Source organism: Thunnus albacares, chromosome 6 (assembly GCF_914725855.1).
Source record: "Thunnus albacares chromosome 6, fThuAlb1.1, whole genome shotgun sequence".
Classification (NCBI taxonomy): Eukaryota; Metazoa; Chordata; class Actinopteri; order Scombriformes; family Scombridae; genus Thunnus; species Thunnus albacares.
In genome coordinates, this window is record NC_058111.1 from 11,819,986 (window position 1) to 11,834,470 (window position 14,485).

The window sequence follows — 14,485 nt, forward strand, 5'->3', positions numbered from 1 at the left end:
ATCAGGACTCTGAAATGTGTTCGCAGTCATCTTCAGCATTCTCCCTGAATGATTTCAGCAGCCTGAATGGGATCACCCTGCTCATAATTTATTATTTGGATTGACAGATCTCTGCTGGCTCTCACAAAGTGTAAATAAGTCGCCATAACTGAACAGCACAGGTTATTGAGTGTCCACATGTTTGAGGGATGTGCAAAGGATTTCTCGGTTAAATCACTGTGACACTGTCAAGCCCATCAGTTATCTTGTGTTACAGGCAGTCAGGGTTAATCAATGTCACTACTGGTTCATTCAGAGCAGACATGCTCCTTCAGAACATGGCTGCAGGTGCTTGTTATTACAGTGATGGTGTCATTGTAAATTTTCAGCCTCCACTGCAGACTGCGGAGCCATATTAAACAGGAGCGTCCTCCCAGAATGCCTCTGACTCATCTGACATTTCAGTCTGATTCTGAACCCCAGTCCCTGTCTCCGCAGCCCGCAGCTCTATTTTTCCCCTTCTGTCTCTCTATCCATCTTTTCACTGTTCCAATTCAAGGTTACCACTTCTTTAACATCTATCATCCCTTTTTTACTTCTTGCTCATTCCATTCACAGACCTTTTGTGTCACCATTTCCTCCTCTCGTTAAACATTCATCAGGTGAATTTCAGTCAACATTGGCACATAGCGTTGGGCTCTTATCTTTCCTCTGTTCTTATCCTATAAGATGATGCATAGCATTTCAAGTACAGGGTCAAGAATCAGTGCCAACAACTGTCAGTGTGTCTTTTCTTTCCTTATAGTAAAGAAACAGTCACCGTTGCACCAGTTTTTGTGGTTGCTCTGCCTGGTACTGCTGCTGTTTATTTCCAGTTGATTGAATTTGGAATGTAATTAGGAGTGACTGAGGCAGGGGCCATGGGTTTATGGATAGCAATAATATCTCCCCCAGGAGCCCTTTGAAATAGGATTCACTTTGGAAGACATGTCTAATTATGGCTTTGTACATGGATATATTCACTAAAGGCTGCACAGAAAACCCTGCAGATGCGGCTGCAGTCTTAAAGGTCTCAGAGCTGCGACCATAGATGGTCAAATCGTCCAATGTCTCGAGCTCTGCTAGCATATCACACCGCTTCTTCCAGGCTAAGGCATAATGAGATTTGAAATAGCAGACCAAAAGAACAGACAGTATATTTGTTTTCCATATATGCCTGTAGCCCACACTGCAAGGGCAGCATTTAAATTGGTAATGTGTGTGTGTGTGCGCATGTGTGTGTGTGTGTGTATGTGTTTAACAAGTGCATAAAATTAGATTTGAAGTCAGCAGCATAGTGAAATGGAAACATTTTGCCTGAGCCACTGCGGGATGTGATACTACATCGTTTATTGCTTCTCCGACTCTTAGTTTGGTCCCTGGGTTTTATGAGTTCAAGACCTGCAACGTGATCACACAGGACTCTGCAGGCATTCAAATAAACAGTTCGTGTTGTATTTGAAGCTTCTGTATGGTAGGTGTTCTTCTCCGGTCACTTGTGTAGTATAGCTGTCTATATACTTGGATTAAGAAAACACCTTTAGGTTCTGTTAGGAAATATAACACAGCAGTGCCAGCGAGGTTTTGTGTCTGTACTAAACTGCATGCCTGAACTTTGAATTGCATGCTGCAGCCTTTGATGCATGGCCCGACTTGAACCATTAGAAATAATTTACCATCAGGAGTTCATGTCTGTACTGTAGATTGCATTCATATATCCTATTTTTTCAAAGAAGAAACCATAATATGATTGAAAGGCAAGGCTTTAACTACCATTAATGACCTTGAGGTCATATGATAATAAAACGACATGTAGATGAGTTTACATTATATGATCAAACACATAACACTGGTTAAAGATGCAAATATTTTTCAGTGCAAAAGTTTAACTGTTGGACACAAGATGTCTCCTGCTTCGCTGTAAAGTCCATTCTCAGTGTATGTGCACTGGAGGTGTCAAGTTTCCACATCACTGTGTAAGTAGCAGAGTCACACAATCTTCTCGAATGTGCACGTGTTGAACTCAAACTTTCGGCGAGCACAGCGAAACTTCCCCCCTCAGCAGATGTATGTGATGACAGCCTTATAGTGTGAAACTCCACACATACTTCACTCTAAGTGGAGGGGGACTTTAAGTTTTTTGAGGCTGATACTGGATATTTGTAAAAATAGCTTGGGGGGGGGGGGCTAAATAGATCAAAATGCTGCACCAGAATTACATCTACAGTGTACAGGAGGCTTTGAAATAACATTCAGATGATAATGTAGGGAGATATAATTTAGAAAATATCATTTTACAGGTAATTAAACACATAAAGTGAGAAATTTATTTCATTTTTTCAAATACTCAGACAGAATTGGTTGGTGGTGGTCAACATTTAAATGGGTGGTTTCTGCCTCATGACCTCAGTATCTCTATAATCCTGTTTATGGCCCTGCTGATAGGCTTTTGTTTAGATTGTATGCTCTAGTGACATATGACATCAGAAACCTTTGAGGAAAACAAAAGGTCTCTTGTTTAGGAGTTGGGGGAGAGCCACTGAAATTGCATTTCAGTCTGACTTTGATGATTCTGCCAGTGGACAAGATGTTTGTTTGTTGTGTAGTTGCATCTCACCAATAGTTTTTAGCTTTGTATTTTAAGGAGGTGCATGATCCTCCCACTGCTTTCTGTATGAGGAGTAATCTGTGTCTTGAAAAGAAGACAAGTCTGTGATTGTGTGTGGAGGATGATTTTCACCCCACATGCTTACATTCATTACATCTGAACATTAAACATAAAAAACCAAAGCTGTGTCCCAGTTCCATACTACATAAATCTAACCAGAGTTACAACTTGGGAAACTAGTTTAAAATCTTTTTTTTATTGTGCAGCATTTCAAAAATAAATAAAACCAGCGATAAGTGTTGTTAATGATAAGTTGGGTTTATTAAAAATCACAGGGACCAATGCAGGGAGCTCTGGCAAAAAAGTCCCAAGCTCAACTTTTGCTGCAACGCAACATGACGTCATCTGGCAAAGTGCTGTGTTGGCCAGTCAGATTAAGCTTTGCAGTGTGAAATCCTGTATGTGAGTATTACAAGCCACTGAGGGGTGCTCTGCTTTCTGAAAAGCTTTTAAATACATTGAACTGTTGAGCCAACTGGACTTTCTGGATCGTATTTCATCGTCACACCAGTACGTTCAACACCAACGCAGCCCCCTGCATTGTTTTACATAGGGCTGTTTTCAGTCTGAATGCAGCCAACATATGTCTGAATCTGCACTAAAGCATATGGCCAATGCATTGCACTGCTGGGTGACTTCATATTGCATTGTGGCAAAAGTTGAGCCAAGTTAAACGTTTTTGCTGGATGACCCACTGTTTTTTATAGGACTCCTGTGCCACCGCGGTGGCCTCCAGTATTGAAAAATTGCACCCCTGGGGTCAGCTGAGAAAAAAAAGGATCCATGTGTAAATCTGTACTCTCAATTTAGAAATCTGTGCACACAGTTTATAAACTGTGCTCTCAGATTTATAAACCGTGCCCTTGAATTACCAATCCATGCCCTCGGATTTGCAATCCATGCACTCAAATGACTTTCGGACGTGTCACAGTTTTCATAGTTTAACATTGTATTTATTGTGCTTCTCACTCCAAAACCAACCTTTCAGTTTGAGGCTAGTGGGGAAGCAACTGACATTAGCTTCCCAGGCTTACTTATTAGCTATGACAATGTGAGAGACTTCCATTTACAGTGTGACTGCTTATCCAGATACGAAGCATCAAACAGGGTAAAGACAATTTAGAAATGTAAAAATTATTTAAAAATAAAAATATATAATATAATGAATAATAATATTATAAGTATATTATAATATTTAAAAATAATTTAAAAAAATGAAGGCATGGTTTACAAATCTGTGGGCATGGATTTGTAATTCAAAGGTACAGATTATGAAAACTTTACACATGAATCTTTTTTTTTTCTTAGCTGACCCCAGGAGGGCTCTGTAAAACATAAAAATGTGATAATAGAGAGAAAAAAAAGCCTGACATCGCACACGCTCCTCCTGCTCCCCCTCCTCCGCTGTGTGGCACTGATCACCCCTCATACAGAGGCAGCGCTGCTCTGTGCACGCCGCTCCTGCCAGCGTAGACCAGGCGGATGTACTGATGGCTCGTATTTCTGGTGACTTTCACATTATGTTGTTGTGTGGCTCGGTTTGTTTCCCACCACCTGGCCTCTTGCCATCCTCATCCTCTTGGCCGTCTGCATGATCGGACAGACTGAAGGTAAATGCCCGGACTGTGAAAGCTGCGGATCCATGCCCGCCGGATTGGTGCAGGCGTTGAAGGCGCTTTGAAAATCTCCATCTGCCCGACTGAGAGTCGACTGGTAAGTTGAGTTATCCATGTGATGGAGGCATCATTTTAACCAGATAGCCTATAGGATGAATTCTAATTTAAATTCACGAAAAAAGCATAGGTATATTTTGAAATTTGTATATCTACAGTTTATTTTATGATCAGTTTATAATGATAGCTGAGTGAAATTGAAGAAACGAGCGCACCTGCCGCACTTAGTGATGCCTTTAACGAACAGATGTACTTCTTCAGCCTACATAACAGCATCCAGGACGCATTGAAATCAGCCAGTTTTATATTTTACATGATATATTTCCGAGAGCCTAACTTAACGCACGCACGCACATACATCTCGCGTCACGCGCACGAGGACGAGCAGCGCGTGCGCAGAGGAGCAGTCCTCATTCACAGCTCAATCATAAATTATTAAACTTGTGGAGTCATTCACTTAAAGCTCCACATTTTCACACTCTGTGTCTTTGAAAGACAGGGAGGTCAAAAAAAATATTTTTTTCCAAAGTTTCTAAAACAACAACAACATCATTTATTTTCCTTTGAAAAATAATTTAAGTGAAATATTAATGGAGAGAATTGAACATGTGTAGCCTGCTGTATGTAAAGACATCATCTCATGACATCCTATAATGGAATATATTTGATATTTGCTGCTTGTAGCACCAATTATAGATAATGATAAGTCTGTCTCAATAGATTCTGAACAGTGTCTCATTTTTTCAGTGTTTTAATCTGTCTCATCTGTCTGCTCTAGTGATAGATGCAATTATACTACTTCCTACAAACTTGGCTTTTTAAGAAGCAAGAAACTAAGCTGGAACCAATTTGCTTCTTTGTGCAATAAAACTGACAACCTGAAAGGAAAGAGGAATCATTTGTATGCGCGTTGTCACCCTCAGTGTCTGTTTTGCAGTACACTCGCCATCTCTCAGTACAAGACATGTGGCCTCGACTCTGGCACTCATGCTTTGTCTGTCCGTGTGAGTTTACATGTGTCAGCGTTGCAACGGTGTCCATGGTGAGATGTAACATTGTGGTCTGAGCGAGCGAGAAGGAAGGTGCCAAAGCCAAGCCCTGTCCTCGTGAGGAATTTGTCCCAGCGTCTCTAAATGCATATGGACTCCACCTCTTTTGAACCTGCTGCAGTTGTCATCAAAGCAGTCATGTTGTGAAGCTGTGCCCAGCTCTGTTTGGAGTAATTCAAAGCAATCCTGTCCGACCACCAAAAGACCGTCCTTGTCATTCCTCCTGATTATTATCTAGACTGCAGGCTGCAGAGTCACTTTCAGAGATCACTCAGAATGAATAAAGGGATTTCCTTTGATTGAGAGCCTGCTTGTGCTTTTGCTTGCAACTTTCCCAGTTATTTCAGTGTTTTCATTCATCTCATTCTGCGGCATGAGTGGGTGTCTGTCAGGAATTTGCTGTTAACCGAGTCAAGTTCGGCTCAGATCCGGTTTCGACGAGGTTCCGCCTTCAACGTTAGGGAGTGGGGCTCTAGTTTTCCTGCAGGTGGGTCACGTTTCCAATTTATGTTAGCGGAGTTGGAACCGGACCCCTGTGGAATCTCCCCACACAGAGAGAGAGAGAGAGAGAGTAACGGAGATGTGCATAAGAAGATTTGTGAGGTGGGACCACCTGTTGACAAATCTAAACTGAGTGATTTAGAGGAGGGCTCATTTTTGTAACATCAAGACAAGAATAAAAGAAGACTCAAATCTGGGTACAGCAGTGTTTAAATTGAGGTACTCTGGTCACTATGCTGTTAATGCCACTGAAACCTCTGCAGTATTTATTTTGGAGAATTAGTCCTCAGAGCAAATTTGAGTGACAGTCAGCTGCAGTATCCCCTCTCCAATATACAGTAGATTTGTCTGTGGCGACATCCTCTGCATAATTCTCCCTCCTCCGCTCTCTGCAACCTCACTCCTGCCCTGCCTGGGGTATAAATAACCATGTGGATGGAGCAAAGCCCAGCACTGTGGTGCATCAGCACTTTGGAGAGGGCCAAGGATTATTTGGTTTTCTTATCTTCCTCATCTGCCTGTTGATATGGCTGCTACTGTCTTCAGTAGCTGCTACTGTGGTCAGTAGGTTGCTGCAGCAACCAAGTTTGTACTTATCTTAGCTGAAGGTTTATTATGCTTTCGGTCTCCCATGAATTAATGCATCAGTTGTGCATTCCTGTGACTGAAGCAAGACGTCCGTTTATAGTTCAGTCTTTCCATTTAAAATTTTAGCAAAATGTCACAGTTGTTGTAGCCTGGCTTCAGACGTCTAAATCGCTGCCCACGTTTTTTTGTGTGTGTGCCCATTGACGGCTGATTCTCTGGTTGGAAAAAACACCCGAGCCAATCAGAGCTTTGTAGATGGGATTAAGAATCTGGGTGTCACTTTCCTGTGTCAGATGGTGATCAAAGAATTGCCTCAAAAGCTGCGATAAGTGTGGATAAGAGCGATACAGCTCTACAGGTTGTTTTAAGTTTACTTACAGAAATGGGAACTCTTAAATCGCCATATTTCTTCAATTCAACATGACAAACTAGGGCTGCAACAAATGATTATTGACAATATTGATCAATCTGCTGATTGTTTTCTTGATATAATTGTTCAGTCAAGAGTAAAGATGAAAGAAATGAGTAAAAGTCTTCAGATCTCTTATTTTGTCTGACCAACAGCCAACCAAAACACAAAGATAATGAATTTACTATTAATATGACAAAGAAACGTGTTTGGGGAGCTAAAAAAAAAAAAAAGGAAAATATTTGAATTTTTTGCTTGATATACAACTAAAAAGATTAATCAATTATCAAAATAGTTACAGTTTAATTTTCTGTTGATTGGCTACTCAATTAATCAACTTCTATGTCAAACGTTAAATGTTATAAATTGACTGATAAAGGATACGTTTGATTACCAGGCAACAGTCATTTTAAAACTTAAAAGATTTGACATCTGTTTCTCTAAACACTACAGTGCTGTTTCCGTTAAGTCGAACAAAGCAGACACCGTTTTTTCTGTTCTCTTAAGCGCCTTCATCAGGTGAAATGTCTGAAAATAGTAACCTTGTACAACACAGATTGTCACAAAATGTGAGCACTTGTTTCCTCTTATCACAAATTTGCAGAAAATCTTTTCACACTGTTCTTCAGTGCAGCTCTGATCGTCTCCTGATGTGGTCAGGGGGGTAACACTGGATTTCCAAAGTGCCCCAGAGTCTGGATCACAGCATTTGTTGTCTTATCACCAGTGGTGACGGTGTGGAGGAAGGTGGAATCGGCTGCACCACATCGTGCTCATGGCAACCATTTCAGAGGCAAAGTGCAGAGTGATTGGCAAGCGGGAGCGAGCCGGAGAAACTGTGCCTGAATGGGGAGGACGAGTGTTATTTTAGCCTTTGATCCTTTTTTTCTGTAAAAAGAAGCAGACCGTGCTTAGATGGCAAATCGATAGGAGGAGAGGGTTTAAAGGAGATAGGTGAATTTCTTTTTCTTTTTTTTCACAATTGCAAGGTAATGAAGGAAGAGGCAGCTCCAACATTGGGGAGGATTTTCAAGTAAAAACAGCATTTCTATTTGCAAGGGATACAAACTTACCTGTTTTTATGCAGTTTTTTGGGCAATAAAACCATTAAAAAGTGGGGTTACAAGCTTGAAATAACATGTAGTCCTATGTTTCATGTAGATAGAGCTCCGACTAATGTTATTTTTATGATCTATTAATTTGTCGATTATTTTATAGATTAATGGATTAGTTGTTGTCTATAAAATGTCACTGTTTCCCAAAGCCCAAGGTGCATCCTCAAATGTCTTTTTTTGTCTCGACCAACAGTCCACAACCTAAAGATATTCAGTTTACTGTCATAGAGGACTAAAGAAACCAGAAAATATTCACATTTAAGAAGCTGGAACTTGAGCAGTGATTTTTGTCATTTTTTGGTTAAAAAATGACCCAAAACGATGAATAGTTGGTTAGATTCATTTTCTGTCGATCATTTCTGGTTAGAAATAGTAAAAGATTTAACAGCTGGAATGTTTAGTTTGGTGGTAGAAATCTGTTTCATTGTCATGTCAGTCATGCATTCTCATGTTTTTGATTAAAATTTGATTACTAGGAAGGAATCACAATCTGTCTCAGCGGTCTGTTTGAGTTTGCAGGTGGCAGCAGGTGATCGGGGCTTTTTTTTTTTCCTGCAGGTTGAATTCCCATTTAAAGCAGCTTACCCGTGTGTCTTGTTAACCAGACTGTTGCTGAAAATGAAAGAAAAAGACCTGTCGGCCAGACCAGTGCAGAAGGTGTGGATGACGCACGACAAGTGCAACAGTGTGTGAAGTAGCGCCTGGAGCTGTGGGCTCTCTGCTGATAACTTAAGTATTAACAGAGGAGGCTATTTCCATCAGTACAGCCAGAAATGTCACATTAGGGTTCCCGTAATATCTTTTCGCTCTGATCTGTGTCGTGCATCCTCATACTCATGTTACAGCTCATAAAAGCAAGTAAAGGAAATCATTTTCATCATCCTTTTTGGAAAAAGAAAATGGAATTAGAAAAATGAATTTTAGCAAATTTCATGCTAAAATGAAGTGCCTTATCAGGACTCTTTGGCTTGATCGTACAGTATATGATTACTTTCCACCCTGCTGTTTGGTGCCATCCAAAACGACATTAACAGTGGCAATAGCCAGTGAGACGAGAGATGTAATCTGTATGTGGAGGCTGTGGATGGATGAACATGAGATGAGGTGAGTGTATGCCTCCAGGGGGTCTGTGCTCACATGGCAGAGGGAGGCACGTCTCAGTGTGCAGCAGGTCCAAGAGGGAAGCTGCAGCATGAAGGCCATTCGACCTGAATGTAGAGACACACAGTGTACAAATAGACTGCTCCCTATAGCGGAGACAAACGCTGTCTGAGGATGCATGAAAACCCATTGATGTAATTGTAAAGTTAAGACTGTGGATCACTGGCTTTCAGCCTTACAGCAGCATGTTTCTGAATTAGTCAACTATCTTGAACAGTCATGGCTGTCTGGTCTTTTTAAGTTTAAAGACAGACTGAGACAGAAGAATAACATTTCCTGGGAAGAACTGTCAAAGCACAACGCCATCCAACATAAAGGATTTTAGCATCCTTGTTTTGGAGCAAACGCCAGTGATGTTACTCATCCTTGTGAAGTGTTTGTATGTTTGTCAGCCTGAGTGGTCAGCCTACACTGAAATAGAAAATGTTTAATTTAGATTGTAAGTGAAATCTGTTGTTGTGTTTCAGGAGCTGTCTGGCTGGTCCCGCCGCACTACTATGACTCCGAGCTCCTGAAGATTTCTAGTTTATTTAGATTCGGCTTTTCCTCTTGAAGCCCACGTGATTCCTCAATGGGTTCCCGCAGCCAAGGCTTCTTCCACCACCACCATCACCACCATCGTAGCTCCATGGTGCCAGCTACGGTGCCGAGGCTACTGCCTGAAAATGGCAGCCTGCTGGGGGGCATCGCGCAGATCACCCCCAACCTTTTCCTCAGCAGGGGGAACGTGGCGTCCAACCGCAGCCTGCTGCTGTCTAAAGGCATCACCTGTGTGGTCAACGCCACCATCGAGCTCCCCAACTTCAACTGGCCGCACATGGAGTATGTAAAGGTCCCTCTGGCAGACATGCCACACTCCCCTATCTCCTTGTACTTCGACAGCGTGGCTGATAAGATCCACAGCGTGGGACGGAAACGAGGGGCGGTGCTGGTGCACTGTGCAGCCGGGGTTAGCCGCTCAGCCTCTCTCTGCCTGGCGTACCTCATGAAGTACCATCGAGTGTCTCTGGCAGAGGCCCACGCCTGGGTCAAAGCTCGTCGCCCTGTCATCAGGCCCAACGGCGGCTTCTGGCGTCAGCTCATTGAGTACGAGAGGAAGCTGTTCGGCAGAAACTCTGTTAAGATGGTGCAGACGCCCTACGGGGTCATACCGGATGTTTACGAGAGGGACCGCAGGAGCCTGGCTCCGTACTGGGGCCTGTGAGAGACGCTGTGCCAAGTGTCCACAGTGAGGGATCGAGGAGGAACGAAAGCGAAGATGAGCCCTTTTGCCCTTCTGGACTGCAGGTTCACGCCTGTTCTGGACAGGTGAATGAGACGCGTGTGAGTGTACATCTGTGTGAAGCTTATTTAATGAATACTGGTGCGTTTGAACAGGAGGAGTCTAACCAAACACTGGTTGTTAACGGTGCTGCTGCTTGTCCAACCATTTAGTCTTTGAGTGGAAGCAAGGCCACTTCGAGCCCAGAATCCTGAGGACCAAAGGATCGAATGGGACCACAATGATGTCAGACACCAAAACAAGATAAAACACCCTGAGTGTGGACGTCGGTGCTGGCCTGTCTTTCCAGTTCCAGTGAGGAGGAGCACTCTGGGAAGGTGTTAGCTGTGCTCGAGACTCCGCGGCTCTGACAGTGACTGAAGTCCTTTTCCTGACGTGATGTCATGTGATGGTATTGTGCCAGTTTTGCAGTTATCTTTAGTGTGGGGGCAGCAGCATGCTCTCAATTTATGGTAGCATTTAAGATAAGTGTACAGATAAAAAAATATATAGGCAAATTATTTTACCGGAATGTACTGATAGTGAGGAAAAAATGGCGCACTTTAACCGAACATTTAAACATGTTATTATATCTACCTTTTTAAGGTGAGAGTCTAAAAGAGTACAAGTCAGGACAGGAAAGTTCCTGTGTACCACAGGATTGACTGTTCCATCCTGTGACTACACAATGTTATTGTAGTTCTATTTGATGCTGTATTAAAAAAAAAATGTTCGCTGCCTCAAGGGAACTGGTAGCTTTATGATAGATGCTTGGAAGAATATTTTCTATCCTGCTGTTTTTTGCCTTGTGTCCATATTCAGTGGAGGTTTCGACAAGAGCAGCACAGTACAGGAAACACACTTTATTTCTGATGGTAAACCAGCCTGAAGAATGATGTCACACAGGCTGAAAATCCTACGTTTGCTGTCGTCTAGCAGTTGAAACTTTCACTTTGGTGTTTGCGCTCTCCACACCATAAAATTACTGTTTACCGCTATAGTAGTAGGGGTGGGACAGATAATTGAGATGGTAGTAAATCACATTACGCTAGTGCCAGCGTCATCATACCTTAAAATACTGTATCATAGGTGTATCCAAATTTTAACTCTGGAAATCTTCAGGTAGTTCTGCCTTTTTACATCACCTTAGTACTGAATTTGCGCAAAAATGAAAACATGAACGGAAAACATATTGCAGTGAACTAATACAATGTATGGATTCCTGCTTTTTAAAAAAATGAATTTCCCACTTACTGTTATGTTTTCCTCTTCACCTGAACAGTTATTGTGATGGCTAGGGCTGCAACCAGCAATTATTTTCATCACTCATTAATCTGTTGATTACATTTTTCAATTAACTGATTAAGTTTTTGCCTAAAAAAAAAAACATCAGAAAATTGTGAAAAGTTGAAATCAAATGTCAATGAGCCTTAAGGGCAACAAATTGCACCCATTGTTCTCTATGTAAGCCTGCACAGCTCTCTTGAAAAGCAACTATTTTCACACATTGGCTCCTCAGATTGGCACTTCACAGCTACCATAAAATGACTACTTCTTCTGTCTGCATGAAGCATCCTGTGTGTGGTATGGTTTCTATTAAGGCACGTTAAATACTGCAACACTATGTGAAATGGCCTGTCTGTTAAGTTGACATCTTCAAATGGCTTGTTTTGTCCAACCAACAATCTAAAAGATATTGAATTTACAATCATATAAAACAGAAAAAAAAGCAAATCCTGACATTCGAGAAGCAGAGACCCTGAGAGTGATTGATACATTTTCTGTCAATTGACTAATCAATCCATTAATTCATCATTTAAGCACTAGATGTATCATAGAGTGCGTTTACATGTGTACTAGTATCCCAGTTTTGAGTCTTATCCTGGTTTTGATCATATGCGGGATATGGCGTTTACATGAGAAACCTGGTTATTCATATCCATGTAGACATGATTCTAACAGTATCCAAGTTTCTGGTCATCTGTGTGCAGTTGTGTCTTGATTTCTCAGCATCTCAGCCACTATCTTATCCAACAAAGAATATTCAGTAACCTGGATAAGGTGTTTACATTCAACATTTATCCTGGTTCCTATTTGAGAACTTCAGGTAGCATATCCAGGCTTCTGAAACCAGGTTTACATGCACAAAACATAACCAGGATACTCCAAAAACCGGATCATAAGCAGGATACTAGTGTACATGTAAACGCACTCTTAGAAAATTCTGTCTTGTAATATATGATGTACCGCAGAATCACCCATATTGTAATACCATCATTATCGTGTGCAGTTAAAATATTGTGATAAATTCTTATGGTGAGTTACTGCCTGAGTCCCACCCTTACACTATAGAGCAGTATTACATCAGTGCTGGATGTGGTCAGACATCGAACACACACAGCAGTGATGTTGGATTTGATTATGAGTGCAACACAGTTGTTAATTGCAACCCATAGAGATCAGCGCCACCACGCCTTTCTGCATTAATAGATTAAGTGTGATATTATGACTAAAAAAAAAAAAAAAGAATAAAAGTTCAGGGGTAAATGATTGTAGAAGGAGAAAGATGTTCTTGTCCTGAGCACAATCTGTAATCTGACTTTACAAATCATTTAATGCCCCAGGACAGCGATATGAAATAAAAAGAGCTCATGCCACTGTTAATGTTCTGATCTGGAAAGAAAAATAAACATCTAACATACAATATTTCAGTCTTTTATTGTCATTAAAAGTGCAAACAAAAATGTACATTTACTTAAAGGAAGATAAACTTACTGGCTATGCCTGGCGATGTCTCAGAGATGTTTTCATATGAACAGGCTGCAGCGTTTCCTCCTCCAAAGGTGTCATGATGTTCATTCTGCACAGCCATTTTCCCCAAGAGATGTCTTCAGATGTCAAAGCAACATTCTGTCATTCATTTTCATTTGCTGTGGCTACAGAGTACCAGGCAGATATTGATGAGCGCTATTTGTCTTGTGCCCACACTTCTGAGGGACCTCCGAAGTGGTCTCCACAATGAATTCCATTACCCGCAGAGACGAGGCCCGTCTGATGACAGGCCGAGCACGACGAAGATGCACAAGTGATGGGTCTAAATTATACACTGCACAACATTTTCTCTCAGCAAAAATGGATCTTTTTTTTTTTTCTTTTTTTCCTGCCCTTTACCCCGTCTCCGCTGTGTTAATGTGAGTACATGCATGTGGTTTCCAGGGCATAGTCAAGCACTGAAAGTAAACAGATCCTTCACCAGCAGCAGGATATTAACATCTATCATTAAAGTAGTAAGCACAGCCATTTGATTCATCCTGAGCATCAGAGGCAGGCCAGGCTCCAGCGGTGCAGGCCATGCAGAACGAACTGAGCTGATGAAGTTTGAAGAGAGGACATTCAGACAGCAGCAGCCCAACAGGGAGCATCTGACTGCGGTGAGCTGCCACAAACCAGTGTAATACTGCTATTTTCTTTATAATTTGATCTGTTGATTATTATTCTTTTGATTAGACATTTTTTTAGTTTATAAAATGACAAACACAAAAATGCTCATCGCAGTTTCCTCAAACCCAAGGTGACAGGTCCAAATGATGGGGACCATTGTGGCCATTTGCTTGTTTTTCCTAACCAACAGTCTAAAACCAAAAGATATTCAGTTTACGATGATATAAATAAGAGAAAAGCAGCCAATCTTCACATTTAGAAGATAGATCCAGTTAATCATCACCATTTTTGCTCAATAAAAGACTAAATTGATTAAGCTGATTATCAAAATTGTGCATTTTCAGTCAATCGACTAGTCAAATGGTTCTCAAACTATTTGTGACATGCCCTCCTTTAAAACACGTAGTCCTGTAAAGCAATGTCATTTTCATTAACCATTAACAATATTGGCCAAATGGAACATTGCTTCATTGAAATAACATTATCATGATGCAAGTTTTTAGAAATAATAAATGCAAGGTTCCTCCACTACACTGACCATGAACCTGAGCTCTAGATACAGAAGTACATATTTTCTTTACTTTGGATTCGACAACATGAT

The 14,485-nt window shown here is 41.3% G+C and overlaps 1 protein-coding gene across 3 annotated transcripts; it reads left to right on the plus strand.

Moving 5' to 3' along the window:
* Positions 1-1,368: 1,368 nt before the first annotated feature.
* dusp14 (dual specificity phosphatase 14) lies at positions 1,369-13,149 on the plus strand. 3 transcript variants are annotated; one of them, XM_044355054.1, is made up of 3 exons: positions 1,369-1,492; positions 4,290-4,399; positions 9,650-13,149. In XM_044355054.1, exon 3 carries the CDS (start codon positions 9,754-9,756, stop codon positions 10,384-10,386), a length of 633 nt encoding a protein of 210 aa, XP_044210989.1. In that variant the 5' UTR covers positions 1,369-1,492; positions 4,290-4,399; positions 9,650-9,753; the 3' UTR covers positions 10,387-13,149. The 3 variants fall into 3 exon arrangements, 2 of the variants coding, with proteins under 2 accessions (XP_044210989.1, XP_044210988.1); XR_006403914.1 differs by lacking the exon at positions 1,369-1,492 and having other exon boundaries at positions 4,081-4,399; positions 9,650-10,490; positions 10,617-13,149; XM_044355053.1 differs by lacking the exon at positions 1,369-1,492 and having other exon boundaries at positions 4,081-4,399.
* Positions 13,150-14,485: the final 1,336 nt, after the last annotated feature.